This window comes from Pleurodeles waltl, chromosome 10, assembly GCF_031143425.1.
Source record: "Pleurodeles waltl isolate 20211129_DDA chromosome 10, aPleWal1.hap1.20221129, whole genome shotgun sequence".
Lineage (NCBI taxonomy): Eukaryota > Metazoa > Chordata > Amphibia > Caudata > Salamandridae > Pleurodeles > Pleurodeles waltl.
In genome coordinates, this window is record NC_090449.1 from 310,252,299 (window position 1) to 310,271,883 (window position 19,585).

At 47.2% G+C, this 19,585-nt stretch overlaps 1 protein-coding gene and 1 non-coding gene across 2 annotated transcripts in view; both read right to left on the reverse strand.

The window, feature by feature from the left end:
• The window catches only part of METTL26 (methyltransferase like 26), a 63,370-nt gene extending 44,589 nt beyond the window's left edge, over window positions 1-18,781 (reverse strand). The window contains exons 1-2 of the mRNA XM_069210488.1: window positions 18,379-18,781; window positions 9,454-9,616 (exon numbers count right to left, since the gene is read on the reverse strand). Of these exons, the coding sequence (XP_069066589.1) occupies window positions 9,454-9,616; window positions 18,379-18,575 (360 nt within the window). The 5' untranslated portion in view covers window positions 18,576-18,781. The remainder of the gene's footprint in view (window positions 1-9,453; window positions 9,617-18,378) is intronic.
• A 427-nt stretch (window positions 18,782-19,208) lies between these two features.
• Window positions 19,209-19,279, reverse strand: TRNAG-CCC (transfer RNA glycine (anticodon CCC)). The gene has a single exon. It is a non-coding gene; the product is annotated as a tRNA-Gly (tRNA).
• Between the last annotated feature and the right edge of the window lie 306 nt (window positions 19,280-19,585).

A 19,585-nucleotide genomic window follows, 5' to 3' on the forward strand; every position in this document is an offset into this window, starting at 1 on the left:
TTGATACTCTGCCTAAAGACTTTGCTGATGATTCCTCAAACCATCCTTACTTTGCCTTGACCGATTCTATACTTTTCCTCCTTATGAGGGAGGTATTCCCTTTTGCCCCGTCTTGCTGAACTTTGCTGTGTTTCCTGGCTGATGGCGAACCAACTGATGTCCTGAGGACGAAGACTGACTCTGTATGCTGACCCATGACAGAGGGTAACTATATGATGATGAAATTGTGTTTGTCTATTTGCCTTTTCTTTCTAGGTACCAACTGCTTCTTTTGACAGAGACCATAGCTAGATGTTTTCTAAATTTGTGCTGCCAAAATTGTTTTGCATGAAGCCCAACATGCTAATACTAATTCGAGGTTGGTTAAGAGGTTCATTAAACGGACGCAAATAGACAAATGACTGAATCTATCCTTTGTTGAATAATGCGCTAATGAGACTCTGCTAAAGTTAATCCATGTTGACGTCATGCTATGTTCTAATATTCATGATCTTTGCTTTGATGAAATCTTATTCAAGTTGCCATATTATGACAATGTTGATGTGTTTCTTGGTTTTGAGACTAATAAACTTGCTTGTAGAGTGTAATCAATAGGGAATAAATATCATAAATCGTACCAAGCTCTGTGTGGTTATTCTTGGCTGAAAGGTCATGGTGTGTTTCAAACTTATTGACGTTACTGATTGCTTTAAATGATTTGCTACTGTGATTATTGATGAGGTTATTGATTGAGATGTTGACTAGTTATCTCGTCTTAAGGAGACTTCAATCAGGGTCAAAAGATTCATCTGCCTAAAACGAGTCCCAGAGTGAGTAAATTATCTAGATTGGGACGCGTTATCAGAGGCAAACATGGCGGACGCTCACTAGAGGAGCTCCGCAGCTCCACAGATTTATCCGAGTGAACCGGCCGCCACATGAGGAGTCACAGGCAAATGGCAGTGTGCATGAACAGCTGAGGAGCCAAAACAGCAGTGCCGGCTCCCGTTCTCCCCAGCGACCACCACCGACCGAGGTGCTCCGAGGCGGCAGCACGGCCTGGGAGGCAAAATGGCATGCTAAGCACCGGCCACCCGGTAGCGGGATTGCAGTCACCTGGTGTCCGGACGCCTACCATAGGCCGGGCAGGTGTAGCTGGAGGTGGTGACGAGTGGCAGGGGTGAGAGGGAGCACTGAAACAGTCATCTGGCATGTGTGGAGCAGACGGCAGGGTTCTTAAAAAAAAGCCAATCTGCGTGGGACCCAGGAGTGTGCTGTGGCGGCGAGAGAAGCCTGGTTGTAGCGGCAGGAGCCAGGAGGCTCTCTGAAGTCCCTGAGCCCAGAGGACCAGGCTCCCTATTTGGCGGAAGAGAACGCGCGCAGCCCACTGCTGGATCTGTCGCTGTGGCTCCCTGGAGGAAGGGGTGCCGCGCAGGGAGCCTGGACTCAGAGCCTGCACCAGCACACTTGGTTGATACTGCTGCTATGGCCCAGCCTATTCGAGTCGCGCTGTGGGCTACATGAGCAGTCGTGGCAAAGACACAATGATACAACCATTTGATGCGCCCAACTGAAGAGGTACAATTTGCGGCGGCTGCGTGAGCTGGGCCCTCCTGGCCCTTGCCAATAGCACACTACAGTGTCTGGCAGCATGACGAGCAGGAAGACGTGAGGCACTGAACTGGGGAGGACGAACTAGCGGATCGATCCTGAGCGTGGAGGCAGGCTAGCAACACTGTTATATCTACATCTTCACTCAGCGAAGAGCATTAACAGCAGTTCAGCCCTACTGTCCCTAGGCCCACATAAGAACATACGCTGCAGCATGAGGGGCTGGTGGGTGGGCGCAGGGCATGCTGCGCCGCTTCATTGCTTCTTGAGTGGCGCCGTGCAGCAAGCCATGGGTCGTCATCGAACTGGTGGACAGCCGCCTGGATCTCAATGTCAGGGGGCCTCCATTATCATCAACAACTGCCATGCGAATTCGGAGCGGCCCAGTGCCTTAGAGGATAAGCTGGATGCTGTGTTACTAGCGACTGACTGCACGTTTGTCTCGCTAGAGTCCAAGATAGACACGGTCTCCTCGGATCTGGGTCTGTTGCATGCGGACCATAGAAAGCTAGCAGCAGGGTGGCACTGGTGGAGCAAATAGTTACGGCCTTGCCACACAAGACAAGCAGCCAGGAAACCTGTCTGAAGGAGCTCATGGACAGACTGCGAATGCTGGAGCAGAGGGCGGAGGACGCAGAGGTCAGATCCCACAGAACTAACGTTCACTTGGTGGGCCTGCCGGAGGGCACGATCCCGTTAGGTATATCGAAGACTGGTTGTGCAATACTCTTCCCCCAGACATGCTTACCCATTTTTTCTCTATTGAGCAAGCGCACAGGGTTCCGGCCCGACAGCCCCTAGCGGGTGCCAGACAACAACCAATGGTGATACGATTCCTCCATTACCGCGACAGAGACATAGTGTTAAAGGAGACCCGCTTAATGGTGAAAGTGCGGGTGGGCAGCTCCAAAGTGATGTCCTTCCTAGGTTACACGGTCGCTGTGCAGAAGCAGTGTATCAACTTCCCTGTCAGTAAAGCGATGTCTTTGTGAAATGGGACTATTGCACTCTCCTATTCCCAGCTAGGCTCCGTGTGGTAGCTGCTGACACCACACACTTTTTTTTCGCTACTCCTGAGAAAGCATGGCACTAGATCAAGGGCATCGACAACGGTGCCACCCGGCCAGTGAGGTTGGAGCAGACCGGGGAGGGCAGACCTCGGTAGAGCCGCAGAGGGCAGCGTCAGATGACGGTCCGAATGGACAGGGACCTTCCCTCAGTCCTAGATTTGGAACAGAGAATTCAGGAGCAACGTAGTGCCTTACAGCAGGCGGCCGCACTCTCGAGTGCAGGGCATTGCTCCAGCCCGGACGACCCAGGCTCCCCCTCTTCCGATGGAGAGAGTTGTGTTGTCACATGGCAGTGTGTGCAAAGCCTACATGCTCCCTTGAATATAACCCCACAGACATCAGACACTATTATTTAAACTCAGTTGTCTATCCACATGCTTGTTTCTATGTAATTGTGACTCCTGCCAATGTATGATGCTCCTTATATGGCAGTGAATACTGGACTGTTTGTAAGATCGTGCACAAGGTAGATCCTCTGTTGCTCCATGCCATTGAGCATCATCCAGTCACCCCTGCTGTGAAACATACTATCTTTCATCTTAGGTGTCTTCACTTGGTCTCGGTGGCCACTGGTTGTAGTGTGGTACTCTTTTGGTATTCACTATGTTATTGTTACAATATGCTGATTGTTGTTTCCCACCAAATAACCTGTTCATCGCTAGGCAACTCATGATATTACTTACCACATGTCACTCTGCTCCCTCACACACGCCATTGATATTATCAGCTATCTGGCAAATATGCACAACACCTCCATTCACGAGTCTTACACATGATGGCGTATGTTAGCGTAATGACATGGAATATCCGTGGCATGCACACTCCATTGTGACAAAACGCCATATACTCCTATTTGAAGCGGCACAATGCTCATATATCCATGTTACAGGAATAACACCCAACGTGCTCAGAGGTAGACGCTAAGAAGAAAGTGGCAAGGACAGGTATATTCCAAGAACTACTCGTCCTATGTGCTGGGGTGTTAATATGGATCCGCCCCGGGGTTCCTGTTCGATCTGATAGAACAGACTGCAGATGCTGATGCCCGGTATGTGTTCGTTTGAGGTCGGCTAGGCGGTCGCCACATCCTTCTTGATAATATATATGCTCCCAATGTAGACCAGGCTTCATTTTTTAAGCGCACTCAATTGATTGCTGGCTGGGTGGAGTGATGTTACTTGGCTGACTGGGAGAGATTTCAATTGTGTTTTGGATCCATACCTGGACAGGTCCTTCCCTCCCTTGGAACACACCACTGCCATCTTTAATGCCTGCTCTTTGGTAACCTGGCTGTGCCACTGGCAGTTAACGGATGTCTGGCGTCATTATAATGCCCCAGCCAGAGTATATTCCTTTTACTCAGCCCCTCATGATTTGCATGTTCGGCGTGACAGGGTACTCTGCACGGCAAGCCTGGTCCCTGCGGTTGTGCGGACTAATTATCTGGGCCGTACTCACTCCGATCACAACTCCAATACCTTCAACTCGATCGGGGTAAGACCCACCCAGTCCTCTGCCCTCGTGTGGAGGCTGCAGCCTGCGCTAAACGATCCACCGTTTCGTGAGACTGTGGGCCAGCAGATAGCAGGTTACTTTAAACTCAGTGCAGGCACGGCCTCGTCTCGTTCAGTAGAGTGGGGCGCATTTAAGGCTGCACTGAGGGGCCACTACATGGGGATTAGTTTTGGTATGCGGAGGTGTTCACTGTGGAACGGCAGCTATTGCAACATTAGGCAGAAGTGGTACGGAATCCCAATGCCTTACCTCAACTGCAGGCCATGCGTAAAAATCATTCATAGCTCCTTGAGCGATTGAGGTGCCTTAACTATGCAGGTTACTCAGCCAACACGCATGCAAGGGTGGATAGAGCCGGAACGATACTTGCCCGGTTGATACGTCAAGAGACTTCCCCTAGCTCGGTAATGTCTGTTCGGTCCCAGACAGGTAACTTGTTGTACACGCAGGATTCAATTCATACAGCATTTCACTCTCATTATGAGTCCCTAAATAGTGCTGTCTCCCACCCTTCCCTGAATGATGCTGATCTATTTCTTGCAGACTTGCCCCTGCCCCGGGTCGTGGCCGAGCGGTTTTCGGAGGTGGACGACCCTCTGTCGCTGTCCGAGGTGCAGGCCGCCATCCGTTCTCTTTCCGATGGCAAAGTTCCCAGCCCAAATGGGCTACCGGCTGAATTCTATAATGCATACTCAGCCCAGCTCGTACCTAAGTTGCTTGCTGTGTACGAGGAGGCCTTGGTGCTAGTACGCTTGCCCCCTACGTTGCGAGAGGCTACTTTGGTCTCCCTGCTAAAGCCGCACAAGGACCCCACCAGCCTACACTCCTACAGCCCGTTAGCACTTCTAAACACAGTTTATAAAATACTAGCCAAAGTTGTTGTAACACAACTGGCCCCACTGGTGCCTGCATTAGTACATGAAGATCAGAATGGATTTGTACCAGGCCGCATGACGTCCCTCAACTTGCGTGGATTTTTTCGTTTGCTGCGCTATGCCCCCTTATTACTGGCCACGGGTGGGCTGCTTAGTGATAGACCTAGAGAAAGTATTCAACTCACTGGAGTGGCCTTATCTTTTTGCAGTTTTGCCAAAGTATGGCTTTGGCCCACGTTTTATACAACTGGTGAAATTATTATATATGCTCCCATCAGCCCACGCCAAAACGGGGCACCTCATGTCGCCCTCCATTTGCATTAGAAGGGGCACACGGCAGGGGTGTCCTTTACCTCCCCTGCTTTTTGTTCTTGCTGTGGAGCCACTGGTGGTCGCGCTTCGCAGAGCGGGATGCTCCTGGGGCATACCACTGGGAGATGGACATCATGCGGTCTTTCTATATGCGGATGACCTCTTAGTGTATATCAGAGATCTAGCGGGTTTCCCCAGTGATATAATACCATTACTTGATTCAAATGGGAAGGTCCCTGGCTTGCGGTGTCAACTGGACCAAGTACCTGTGTTGTTCCGCTGCCGCTTACGATGTCTGAACCTGGCCTTGCATCAATAGCCCCTGGCATAACGTGCCAACCTAGGACATTTAGATACCTTGGCATGCAAGTGTATCATACAGAGTCTGATCTGTTTGATAGAAATGTGGCGTGTGTAGTGTCAGGACTGCGCCATCAGATGGCATTCTGGAAGAAATTGCCACTGACGGTCATGGGCAGGGTAGCCCTTGTTAAGATGATAGTGCTGCCTCGGTTACTGTATTACTTTGTGAATCTTTTTATACATCCCGGCCTCCTTTTTCAGGTCTATAGAGCGAGATGTGTGTCATTTAAATTGTAACACCCCCCGCTGTAGGGTGGCCCTCGCTAAGCTTTATCACCCATTGAACCTGTGAGGCTTTTTGCTGCCAAATTTGGAGCATTACTATCTGGCTGCGCAGCTGCAGTGGGTGGCCCGTTGGTTCTCATGACAGCTGGCAGACACAGCTACTGACCTCCCATCGTGGTCACGTAGTAAATTGCTTCACTTATTTCACCCCTGTGCAAAATCCGCTGTGCCAGCACCTCTGTTATTGAACCTAGCATACCGCTGCTATTGTAGGTGCTGTTACCTCACCAGGGGTGTCACACCCTATGCACCGGCCATGCCAATATTGGGGAAACCACGTGGTGCATGCGTTACATTGTCTCCAGAACTAGCCACTTGGCATGAAGCAAGCATATACACCATGGGGGATCTAAAAGCGGATGGCACAACCATGACACACTGATGGAAGCCACTGTTCTGCACCGAGGTACCTTCCTCTTGTATAGCTCCCTTAAACATGCCTTGCAATGTACATGGGGTGACCTCACGAGGGAACCCCAGGTACACTACACACTACAGTATCTGCATGTATTTTGGGATGGGAGGCATTTAATACATTGGATGGTGGACTCACTGCATGTACATACATCCAGACCGCTCGTGACCCTCTGGGGACGATGGGAAGGGGGGGGGGGGGGACTCTTTACAGATAAGGAGTGGGCAACTGAACTAGAAACCCCCAGGTAAGTTCCACGCAACATGCGATTTCGCCTCATACAATATTATGTCACCCAGAGAGCCTATCTTACACCGGAGAAAATTAACAGCTACTTTAACCGTGCGGAAGCCGCTTTTCCGCACTGCGGGGGCTTGGGGGCAGACTTTCTACACATGATGTGGTTGTGCCCCACTCGGAGCCACTACTGGTCTTCGATCCTAGCGAGCTGAAAGCGATGTGTGGACTGACCTTTGCTGCAGACATGTGAGACGTGCATTCTGGGGTTGTTCCCCAGGGGGAAAAAGCTGAAAGCAACATCCCATTTTCTTGATCTGGGGCTGCTGGTGGCCAAGTGCCTTATAACTTGCGGGTGGCAGTCTGCTGAGCCGCTGGCGTATGAAGCATGGATACGGTCACTAATGGTTTGGGCGAGAGCAGAGCGCACTGCTCTTCGGCAAGAGGAGGTGTTGGGGCTGCGCAAGTACCCCCTGGCATCACAATGGGAGCTACTGTTAGCAGAACTCAGCACTCCACTGGCACCTGCGCTGCTCAACTCTGATCCGCCTGCGGTAGGCGATGGATGTTTGTGAGAATATGTATTCAATATAACGCGCTGCGTACCTGTGTGAATGAGTTCATAGAGGCACCCCCTCTGGAATGCAGGTAGACACGTCCGATGACAGCCACGTAGGATGGATGTGTGGGGACAACTTGCAGGGCAATTATGAATCGCATAACAGCTATAACTGTGTAATGTAAGTACATGTATATGTTTTGCCTACACCTCCCCCTGCCGTATGTTTATTGTTGTGCTTTGAAGTTAAATACAAACATGTGGACTACATGTGACTTTGTGCTGCTATGTGGGTGAGCATCACTCAGGAGAAAGTCAATGGCAGCCTGTACTGTCTGTGTCCCTTGTTTAATCAAGAAGTGGTGAAGGATCCATTTACAGTCATAGGTTAACACACAACACATACAGAGCAGGTAGGGTAGTTACTCCTAGAATAAGTCACAGAGACAGCACTTGTCTACTCACCCAAGGAAGAAGATCTAATGAAGAGAAGCAGCCCATAAAAATGAGACAGAACTTAACTTCTTAGTGCAAGAAGAAGGAATCAGTGATGTACTTTTGCTCTCCTCTTTGGACCTAGATCCTAACAACAAGGTCTGCGTGTTTTCTGCTCATAAGGGTCCAACACAAAAGATTTCTTATGAACCACTTTAGTTAAAGCGATTTTGAACCTCTGATGGGGGAGATTTAGATTCCAAAGGGCTGCTGCACACCTTTAAGCTCCAGGGCTTCAGAGAGCCATTTTCCATGGATTCTGAGGCATCAAGTTTTTCGCCGACAGTCCTGCCAGCAAAATTATATTCTTGTGTAAGCCTTCTTTTGCGGTACGTGAGGAGTGCATATATTTGATGAAAATGGCTTTCTGTTCTAGATGTTGATTACGCAGCACACATTTTAGACTGATTTGAGTTGGTGAAGTGTGGTGAGAGAACTTAAACAGTGATCTAAAAACAGAACTCTGGGCATTGTTAAAAAAAAGTGCTCAGTTTCACCGAAAAAGCTTCCGCGCCATAGTCCAGTGTGGGGATGAGTTTGGCCTTCACTATCTTTAGCAGAAGTTTGAGGGTAGGCTGTTTTGTCCATTTGAAAATGGTTTGAAAAGTAAATAGTAATGCAGCAAATTTAGCTTTTAGTGTATTTAGATGGGTTACATGGCCTCATTTGTCGCCCAGTCAGCATCCCAGATATTTGTATTTGTGTGGGGGCACCAGGTGGCTGCTATTCAAATGCCAGGTGCCATTTTTTCCTTTTATGGCCAAATATCATAATGTTTGTTTTTTCAAAATGCACTATCATTCCATTTGAGCTGCTGTGGTGGTATAAAACGTTGATCAGCCTTTGGAGCCCCATCACCATTTAACTTAAAAGGTCTACAACATCGCCGTAGAGCAAGGAGGTGATAGAGTGATATGCAAGTTTTGGTGCACTGCTGATTATGGAATCCAAAAGGGTACCAAATCACATACGAGCATATTAAAAAATGCCAGGGGTAGGATACACCCTTGCTTGGCGCCTGTTCATTTTTTATCTTCTCAGATACTGCTGAGTTATTTCCCAGTTTTACTTTGGCCCAAGTGTCAGAAAAAAGTAGCTGAATACCACGAAGTAATACTACAGGGATATCCTGGGCTTTGACCTGAGCATCTGGCGTTTGAAATGCTACAAATAATCAAATAAAGGCTACTGAATGCTACCCTTCCCATCATGTCTTTAAATGATCCACCATCTTTCATCTGGTGGAAGATTAAAATCCAACTGTTAGTCAGGATTACAATTTTCTCAATATGATCTAAACTGCTGAAGAATGCCTTGAACCCGGCTCGTCAGATTGCGTCCTACCCATGACCGGGATTCTATATTGGGGAGTTTTATCAGGAATTGAACATCTGTTTTCTTTTATTAATTTAATAACATTTCCCATCACTCTATTGTTCAAAGTTGATAAACCTTATTTTCAATCTAAAAGCTTACATAAAGCTGCACATCAACACAGTAAAAAAAAAAGAAAAAAAAAAAGTGTTGTGTGGTCACCATGGCTTGTCTGCACAGGATGGCTACAGTGCACCGAAATCACTGATGCCACCAGATGGGAACTGCAAGCTCTAGTTGGGAAGGAAGGCATCTTAGAAAAGAATACGTTCAAGAGGAATACGGAATTTTAAAATAAATGGGAAGAAAACATGGTTTAATTAAAAACTAACCTGCGTTCATTTACATTTCAGGCACACTCACCTTCGTGCATTGAAAGGGGGTGATATGGATCATGTTGATGCAGACGACTAAGTCCAATGAGTTTGGCTGCAGGTTGCCCCAGCTTTCCCAGCTTTTGGACGAGTCCAGAAGCAGAGGTGGAAGCACGTTCTTTAGCTTCATCCAGGAGGTGTAGGAGGCAATGCTATGTGGAGCACAGGAGAGATATTTTTTTAGAGAAACTGCAAAAACAAGTGGACCCAGGCAATGGATGCTATTTAATTTCAAAAGCTAGGTTTCCCCTCTCTATTTTTTTGCCAATGATTGTTTAAATAAGATGTTACCTTTCAGCCTGTAATTGTCAATGCTCATGTAGGCGCATTTTCAAAACCTGAGAAATTTCTATTCCGCCCATGTAACTTAAAACTGAACTGCGGCAGTACTACTGCACTGGCAGGTGTGGACAGCTCACTTAGAATAGTTTGCCTTTGCTTTTGGTATGTATAGTTCTGTTAGACGCAAAAAGAATTAAACTAGTTCAACTATTTTCTGCTGTTTAGTACATACTTTTGTGCAGTGCAACAATCACCATAAAATAGCCTGTTGGTGTTGTTTGATTACACAGCATTAAGGCTCCTCCTTACAAGCTTCGTGCAGGTTTTTTTCTACTGCGAGTTAGTTTTATAGAGCGGTGCTTCCCATTATTTTGGGAACCACGACCCAATTTTTAGAACACATTTTTGCCACCCACCTAGCTGTAATGGACATGAGATGGGATATTTTCCAATCTAATAATAGTCATGCTGTCAGAATGCTGTTAATTGCCAAAATAACATAGTCTTTACAATTTTTTGTGTTCCTCTTTAACTGCCGCCGTTTGTAAATGTCACAACCTTGGCCACACCCTTCGACATATCTTTTTTTAACTGTGGACAAGATATTGATCTGCCCACAAAAGTGGCATATGGTTAACTGTACTTTGGTCAGAATATATCTATATATATCTAAAAGGCAATTGTGCACTTAACAGTGGCACCAAATTACATTACATAAGGTCAGATTCATTTTTCATATTTTATGCACAGGAGATTAAGTGATTTGCCCAGAGCCAACACCAGGACTCCAACCTGATTCCACAAATCCAAAGTCAGCAGCTCTCTTATTAAGGCCACATCCATATTTCGCGAACTATGTGTTAAAGTCACACACAAATTGGATGTTTGTGTATATTTACATATAGCATACACATTCTCCGTTGAAATGGCTTTGTGAGGTTGAGAAAAGCAACAGTAAAAACACTGGAAGGTTCACCCAGGGTCTTGCTTGGGAATACTTGGAAGGGTTTATTTTAAAACTCACTTTACAGACATAGTTCAGCACCTTTGCACCAGTGGGGCTGGAACAATTTTCAGAGTATAGGGTTCAGTGTTGCATCACTGAAGTCATAGGGATTGTGAAAAGTCCTAGTTTCACACAAAGTGTAGCAAACGTATTCAGCAGGAGAGCGGTAAGGGTGTAGTATGTAACTGGTGATACATTTTGGAGTACTGTCGCTAATATATTACTGAAGCATTATGCAATTTCGCACTCATTTACAGACAGCACATTTTTCTATAGAAATGGCCACTAGATTTGCAAAGAAACACTGTTTTTTTTACAAACCTATATAGGGCACAAAAGATTCTGTATGGAAATCAGGTTTTAGTGAAAATGTATTATCTTAGCATTACCAAGTAAAAGTGTCTTGATTTGTTACCGTAAAAATATTTGTTTCCGTTACTCTAAGCTTCATTTTTTGCTTTCCAAATTGTTGACGTATCTTGAAATATGTGTACAATTCATTTACAGATATTTAAATGTTGTGTGTTACAAATTAAATCCTACAGCCTTTCCTTTCATACTCCATGTATGCTAACAAGATTGCGCACATAGGTCACTTAAAGAAATTCTCTCACTTGGCAGTCAAAGGAAGGTAAACAACAGTCCACACGATAAAAGAATATGTAGCAATCTGTCAGAAGATATAACCTGACATTTGACTCCTGTCTGAAGATCGCTCAGCAAATGTGATATGATAAATACAAAATGTAATCGTTTCTTTATTCATTGCACTTTTGCAACCCACCAATCACCCGGCGAACACCAGTGAGTTGTATCCCGCAATTTTGGAAACACTGTTATAATGCATTTATATAGAACACCATAAAGGTGTGGCTGTCTGATTTGCTAAAACAATTACATTCTCAGTGAAGACATTTGCACAGACTTTAAATTAATGCTTGACTCCATTGGAAGACAGTTCTATTTTATTCAGGCTTAGAAACCAACATCACTTTTCCACTATATCAATGGCTAGGTGGTCCTGAAGAAGCTTGGGCACAAAAAAACACTCCAAGCAAGAATTATCTAAAAAGCCAGTAAAAACTTATTTTGGTTTTGTTTGGATGAAATTAGCGAGAATAGTCAAGAAAGCAGAAAAAAGGTGTTCTTTGCCACCAGACAGTTGCAGCTCTTTGAAAGAGGTAGGCACTGCTACGAAGGTATTACCAAACGAACGTGTTACTTACCTTCGGTAACAACTTTTCTGGTGGATACATTAGCTACCTGTGGATTCCTCACCTAATGAATACTCCCATGGCGCCAGCATTCGACGGAAATCTTCTTCCTAGTCTCTGCACGTCGACGAGGACGTCACTCTAGCCCACGCGACGCCGTCTGACGTCATACAGGCAATAAGAGGTCCTCGACGACGTGCCGACGTCAGTACCAACATTTTTTACGTGCATGAGAACAACCACCCAATGCAATGAAAGAGCAAGGCAACATCCCATAACCTTGTAAAATACACAATATTGCAATGAATAGCTGTATATTTAATATAACGAACAAATATATGCAAATCATGTATGTACACAAAGATATATATATATATATATATATATATATATATATATATATATACAGATAATATACACACGTATCCATATATACAACATCTATTGCAACCTTGAAGACCAAGAGGAGCGCACTCAAGGATTACTTGGTAAGACCAGAAAGGCAACGGGGAGGCGGGTGGGACCGTGAGGAATCCACAGGTAGCTAATGTATCCACCAGAAAAGTCGTTACCGAAGGTAAGTAACTCGTTCTTCTGATGGATACAACTACCTGTGGATTCCTCACCTAATGAATAGAGTCCCAAAGCAGTACCACGCCCGGTGGCGGGTGCCTAAATGGTCAAACCAAGAAATCCTGCAGCACTGACCGTGCAAAATGGCCGTCCCTTCTGACCTCAGAGTCCAAACAGTAATGTTTCGCAAAAGTGTGAAGGGACGACCAAGTTGCGGCCTTGCAGATGTCAACCACAGGAACACCCCTGGCCAAGGCCGAAGTGGCCGACTTAGCTCTGGTGGAATGTGCTCTAATGCCCTCAGGAGGGTCCTTCTTTGCCAAAGAGTAACAGATTTTAATGCAAAGAACCACCCACCTGGAGAGTGTTCTCTTGTGGACTGCCTTTCCTCTCCTCTTGCCCACGTACCCGATGAACAGCTGATCCTCCAGCCTGAAATCCTTTGTTCTATCAATAAAGAAGCTCAACGCCCTCTTTGGGTCCAGACGGTGCAGTCTTTCTTCCTCTTTAGAAGGATGAGGCGGAGGATAGAACGTGGACAAAGTAATTGTCTGAGCCAAATGGAAGGGTGAAACAACCTTCGGGAGGAAAGCAGCCTTGGTCCTCAACACCACCTTATCCCCATAAAAAGTTGTATAAGGGGGCTTTACCGATAAGGCCTGCAACTCACTCACTCTCCTTGCAGATGTTATCGCTACGAGGAAAACTGTTTTTATAACCAAATACCTTAAGGGGCAAGAATGCATAGGCTCAAAAGGGGACCCCATAAGGAAAGTCAGGACCAAGGACAAATCCCATTGCGGCATAACGAATGGTTTTGGAGGATATTTATTTAGAAGACCTTTCAAGAATCTGATAACAATAGGGGATTTAAATAACGATGGTTGGTCTGGAAGACAAATGAAGGCTGACAAGGCCGACAAATAACCCTTAATGGTAGCCACTGCACAACCTTTCTGCGCTAGAGAGAGAGCAAAAGACAAAACGTCCGATAGATGAGCATGTAAGGGATCAATCTGCCTCTCTCCACACCACGCAACAAATTTAGACCACCTATTAGCGTAGATAGATTTAGTGGAGTGTCGCCTGGCCGCTAATATAACATCCACTACATCAGGCGGGAGAGAGAAGGAACTCAGGTTGCCCCGTTCAATCTCCAGGCATGTAGGTGCAGACTCTGGAGGTTGGGGTGTAAAACCTGCCCCTGCGACTGCGAGAGGAGGTCTGCCCTGAAAGGGAGACGGAGCGGAGGGCACATTGAGAGTTGGAGAAGGTCGGAGTACCACACCCTCCTTGGCCAATCCGGAGCTATTAAGATGACTAGCGCCCGGTCTTGGCGAATCTTCCTCAATACTCGAGGAATCAAGGGTATGGGAGGAAACGCGTAAAGCAACTGCCCGCACCAGGTTATTTGAAACGCGTCCCCTAACGCTCCCTGCATCGGATACTGGAGGCTGCAGAATAACGGACAATGCGCGTTCTCCCGAGTGGCAAACAGATCTATCCGAGGAAACCCCCACATCTGGAAGATTAAACGGACTTGATCTGGATGGAGACGCCACTCGTGGTTGGCCGAGAATTGGCGACTGAGACTGTCCGCACGTACATTCAAGACCCCGGCCAGATGATTTGCTACCAAGCAAATCTGATGGTCCTTTGCCCAAGACCATAGTCGAAGAGCTTCTCTGCAGAGAAGGTACGACCCTACTCCTCCCTGTTTGTTTATGTACCACATCGTGGTAGTATTGTCCGTCAGGACCTGTACCGACTGACCACGAAGGGAAGGGAGGAAGGCCTTGAGAGCCAGACGTACAGCCCGTAACTCTAACAGATTGATATGAAACATCTGCTGCTGCTGAGAGGCTCCTCTGGTGCGGGCCCTCCCTCTCCCTCTAAAATATCTATAGGGATGGGAAGAGGCAGGTTGCTGGAATCTCCCCCGAAAGGAAGAGGGGGAAGAGCCACGCCCAAATCCCCGAAACCTCCTGAAAATCCTGGACGAGGCAGAGGAAGAAGGAGCTTGGAGTCCTAGCGATTTGGCTGTGGCCCTGCTCTCCTTAAAACGTTCCAAGGCCGAATCTGCCTTGGCGCCAAACAGCTTGTCCCCATCAAAAGGGAGATCCAATAGGGTTGACTGCACATCTGCAGAAAACCCCGAATTACGGAGCCAGGCCTGTCTCCTTGCCACCACAGTCGTGCCCATTGCTCTGGCCACCGAGTCGGTCGTATCCAGCCCAGCCTGAATAATCTGGGTCGCAGCAGCCTAGGCATCTGAAACAACATCCAAAAGGGGAAGCTCCGTAAATGATGAGGAAATGTCCTCCATAAGAGCATGAACATATCTCCCCAGGATACAAGTTGCGTTGGTGGCCTTCAACGCCAGACTGCAGGACGAAAAGATTTTCTTGGACTGCGCATCCAGTTTCTTCGAGTCTCTGTCCCCAGGCACCGTCGGGAAAGAACCAGGCGCTGATTTGGATGAACAGGAGGCCTGCACCACCAAGCTCTCCGGTGTAGGGTGCCTAGAAAGAAAGCCAGGGTCAGTTGGTGCAGCTCGATACCTCCTGGCTACGGCTCTATGAACCGCTGGGGAAGATACTGGTCTCTTCCACACCTCTAGCACCGGATCCAGCAAAGCGTCATTAAAGGGCAATAGAGGCTCTGCCGCAGCTGAGGCCGGATGAAGCACCTCTGTCAGAAGGTTCTGTTTTGTCTCTGCCACCGGCAAAAAAACTAGCTGCCTTCCGTACCACTGCGTGAAAGGAAGCAGCCTCCTCCGTGTATTCCCCTGGAGACGAAAGATCCCACTCAGGGGAAGTGTCCAGCCCACTGGCTGTATCTAGACCATGCAGTCCATCAACCGAGTCCTCTAGTTCTCCTTCTTCCAGGACTCGTTGGTACTCCTGCTCCTCTAATAAACGGAGAGCACGTCTCCTCGAATGAAGCCTCTGCTCGATACGCGGAGTCGACAATGCCTCCGCCGAAGCCGAAGATCGGCGCCGATCTTCAGAAGCCACCGACGCCGCGTCCGGCGCCACAGGTAACTTCGGCGCCGATGAAAGAGCACTCGGAGCGGATGGACCCACCGGAGTCACAGGACGAAATCCCGACGTCGACGGGATGGAAATCTCCGGGGCCAATCCCTCCGAAGCCACCGGAGCGGCCACCGGCGCCGACACCGGCGCCGAGCCCACGTTCCCAAAAGGGAGAAAGGGCATAAAGGGTGCCGGCCGTAGAGGCGCAGGATCACCCAATGAAAAGGCCAAAGGGCCAGCCGGAGCACCCCCTGGAGCCATCTGTTGGAAGATGGTATACATCGCATTTAGGAATGCGGTACTATCGGCTCCAGGGGTGGGAAAAGCCGGATACTGGGGTGCTTGTATCGAAGGCGACCCCGACGCCGGCCTCGACGTCTGCGACGCCGGGGACAACACCAGAGGCTGCACCACTTCAATCACCGACGCCTGTCCAGGTGAAGTCGGTGACGCCGGAGAGGGCAACGGCGTCGATGGATGCGGCGTGACCGTGGGACTGACCTCCCAAGTCCTCCGGCGCCGATCCGAAGACCTGGAACGAGTCTCCTTGCTCGAATGGCGCCGTGATTCTCTACGGCGCCGGGAGTCTTGATGACGCCGATGCCTTGGCGAAGAAGACTTCTTATGATGTTTTTCTTTCTTCGACTTCGCCATAAACAACTTCGCCTCACGTTCCTTGAGGGCCTTTGGATTCATGTGCTGACATGAATCGCAAGTCGAGACGTCGTGGTCGGAGCTTAAACACCAAAGACAGTCGGAGTGAGGATCCGTAACTGACATCTTGCCCCCACACTCACGACAAGGCTTAAAACCCGACTTTCTCTGCGACATTATTACTGCAGCGAAGGACTACGCAGCAAAAAATACACTGTAACCACGAAAGTAACAGTTGCTCCCTCGAAGATAACCGTTTCGAATGCACGGAAAAAAGGGAACTGACGTCGGCACGTCGTCGAGGACCTCTTATTGCCTGTATGACGTCAGACGGCGTCGCTTGGGCTAGAGTGACGTCCTCGTCGACGTGCAGAGACTAGGAAGAAGATTTCCGTCGAATGCTGGCGCCATGGGAGTATTCATTGGGTGAGGAATCCACAGGTAGTTGTATCCATCAGAAATACAAGATTGGGGGAAAGTTGGAAGGATTTGACAGGAGTCCCATGAGTGATAAACTGAGTTTCTATCTATTTAGTTTCAGCTAACGCTTGACCATCTATGACATTTTCAAAGTAGTTACTCAAAATGATTTCTTACCCCCTCCACCCAGTATCTTAACTAGAATCGGCATCATCTGTGCAGTACTGGAACTTTAGACCTTATTCTGAGGTGACAATGTAAAAATAGAATATTCTGGCAGGATACTACGGCACTCTGTTGCACGCTACAAGTGACATCAACCATTCAGCTGTTCAAGTGTTTTTTTTTTTTTTTTTTAAGTAGGGGGTAATATTATCAAGTTTGCATTCCTGTGAAAAAATCCCATCTCTGAATGACAAGTTGTGAAGGGCTGTGACATATGGCATATATAACTCAATGTGTTAATGAATCATAGAGCTCTTCCCTAGTTCGTGAGAAAGCTTCAAGTATTTTGGTTTAAGGAGGCTCTAACTCAAGAGCATCCTCCAAATTACAAACTAGAAGGGGTCTGTCTCACCATGGGATTCTGGTTGCACTTGTCAAGATCCCTAAATGGTCTGGACTAAATTTTTTTCAAAATGGAAATGGCCTAAATCTTCAAGATTCCCTTGTAAAAAGCAATAGTAGGTGACTCTCCACTGTGGTAAAGGAGGCTGATGAATGTCAAACTGATCTTTCAGGGAGTTCAAATTGCCTTTCCCAAGTTCTTATAGAATAATTTAAGGCGAGATATATACCCCACCTGACCAACTTCTCTGTAATTATTTCTCCATTGGCTCTCAGATCTTCTATAGGCCCGCTTGAGAATCCACAAAACTGAGAAAAACCATTTCCCATGTCAGCTGCTTATCTGGAGTTATATCTAGCAAAATTCCACAAAGAGGGAGTCTGGCTGTGTTTCAGCAGCATCATACGCGTCAGTGTCCCTTGGTCCCTGTAAGAGTATTTCTTCTCCTTGTCCAGTGAGTGCCCTTGTGCCAATATTGCAAAACATGACCTGGATTCCCCGTATCAGAGTTTGTCTTTCTCATTTGAGTGCCTGTGTCCTCCTGTCTCTAACTCAGGGATTCCCATTCCAGTTTTAGTAAATTCCTACTAGTGTCAGAACGTTTCCTGTCCCAATTCCAGTGTGTTCTCTTTCTCAGTTTTTAGTGTGCTTCTTGCTCAACCTCTAGTAACCCCTGCCTCGATATTCATTTCTCACAACGACTCTATTCTAGAGTTAGTAGTGATTGTACCAGTATAGATTCTACTCCATTCTTTGGTTATTGTGTTTTTTGGAAACATATTCCATGGCCTGGCAGATCGGTTAAGGTTGTTCATCGTGAGGTAAGGCCAAAAATAATTTGCATATATTGCTCCCTGCCTGACGGAATGCTAATAGAAAACAGCAATAGAGTGGAATGAGGGCGAAGCCATTATCAGTGACTTAGGTTACCCGTCATCTACTTTACGCAGTTTTCGCGTTCAAATCTTTGCACTGTCGCGGTAGTGTTCCCTCCATCTCTCTCAGTGTATTCTATACATGGCAACATTAAAAACAACATGCACAAAGTAAATCATACGTCACAGGAAATACTGACTGGGAAAACGCGACACTGCCAGGTATACTGTATATCAAGACACACTACCACCAACAACAAAAAAACGTTGCGCTACATACAGCTCACCTCTCTATGCACTTCTTGTCCATTTCCGACGGCTGCCACCTTACATTAGGCAAGGCCTTGGCAAAGTGGACAGTATGCTGCCCAGAACCGGAGGCCACCTCCAGCACCTGGACAACGGGGGCTTGGGGATCCACACAGCCTCGGAGGACATCCAGGATGGGCTGTTTGTTTCTATCAGCGGCAGCCGCAGCCAACATCCTGAAAGTCCTCCTGAAAGAAACAGTAACCGTGGTGAATGGAAATACTACATTTATGGGAAGCCCTGTGCAGCTGATGGAAAGAAAGCGCAAAGGGGTGAAAAAGAGATTGAAGGTCGAAGAGCACGCCCGAGGCCAAAATAATTAGGGTAAGGAGAGGACACGAAAGGAGCGGCAGTTGGAAGCCAGGGTCTAGCACTAGAACTGAAAAAAGCTACGCCCCATAAAGGTTACTGGGGATTGTAGTTCATAGGAACTCAAAACGTCCAGAAAACTACAGAAACGTGGAAAATTTTGTTTCTAAAGTGCAACGTCCACGGAATTTAACCCGTTTAAGATGTATTGCGAGCCCCGAATTACTTGCCACATTAAATGTACACAACTTGATTATTTTCTCCCTACCCTGCGTATTTTCCAATATATGCTTACGCAAAGAGATCATCAAGATGTGTTGGATTATACGTTAGTAAAACAATAAATGTCGAAACTCACTACCACAATATTCATTTTGCGTGCTACCGGCCTATCCCAATGGTTCCAAAGTTTGAAATACATTTAACGTCGACAAAATCAAAGCATGAGAAATATCATAGGGTGTAAAATGGCTCTTAACATTGAATTACAAAAATAGAGTGCGCCGCCCGGGAATCGAACCCGGGTCGCAAGAATGGGAATCTTGCATGATACCACTACACCAGCGGCGCTCTGTCACATAGAGCTCAAATTCTAAAGTATGTTGTGAAAACTGCCTGTGTCATTCTCCGTTTACGAAATAAGAGTGCGCAGAATTGTCGTATGTCTGAAGCATCCGCCCTATTAGAGTCAGGCAGAGTAAAGTGGTGAGAGACCGAGCTAGAATATGGAGGTAAAACTGCGCTTTACTCAATGGTCCGCCTGCTGATAATCTATTACCATGGTCGTCACGTTCCGCCCCAGCCAGGTCTTTGAAAGGGACGAACAAATTAAGGGGTCCCTCAAAGGGGCGTGGCTTAAAGCTACAAATCTGGGCA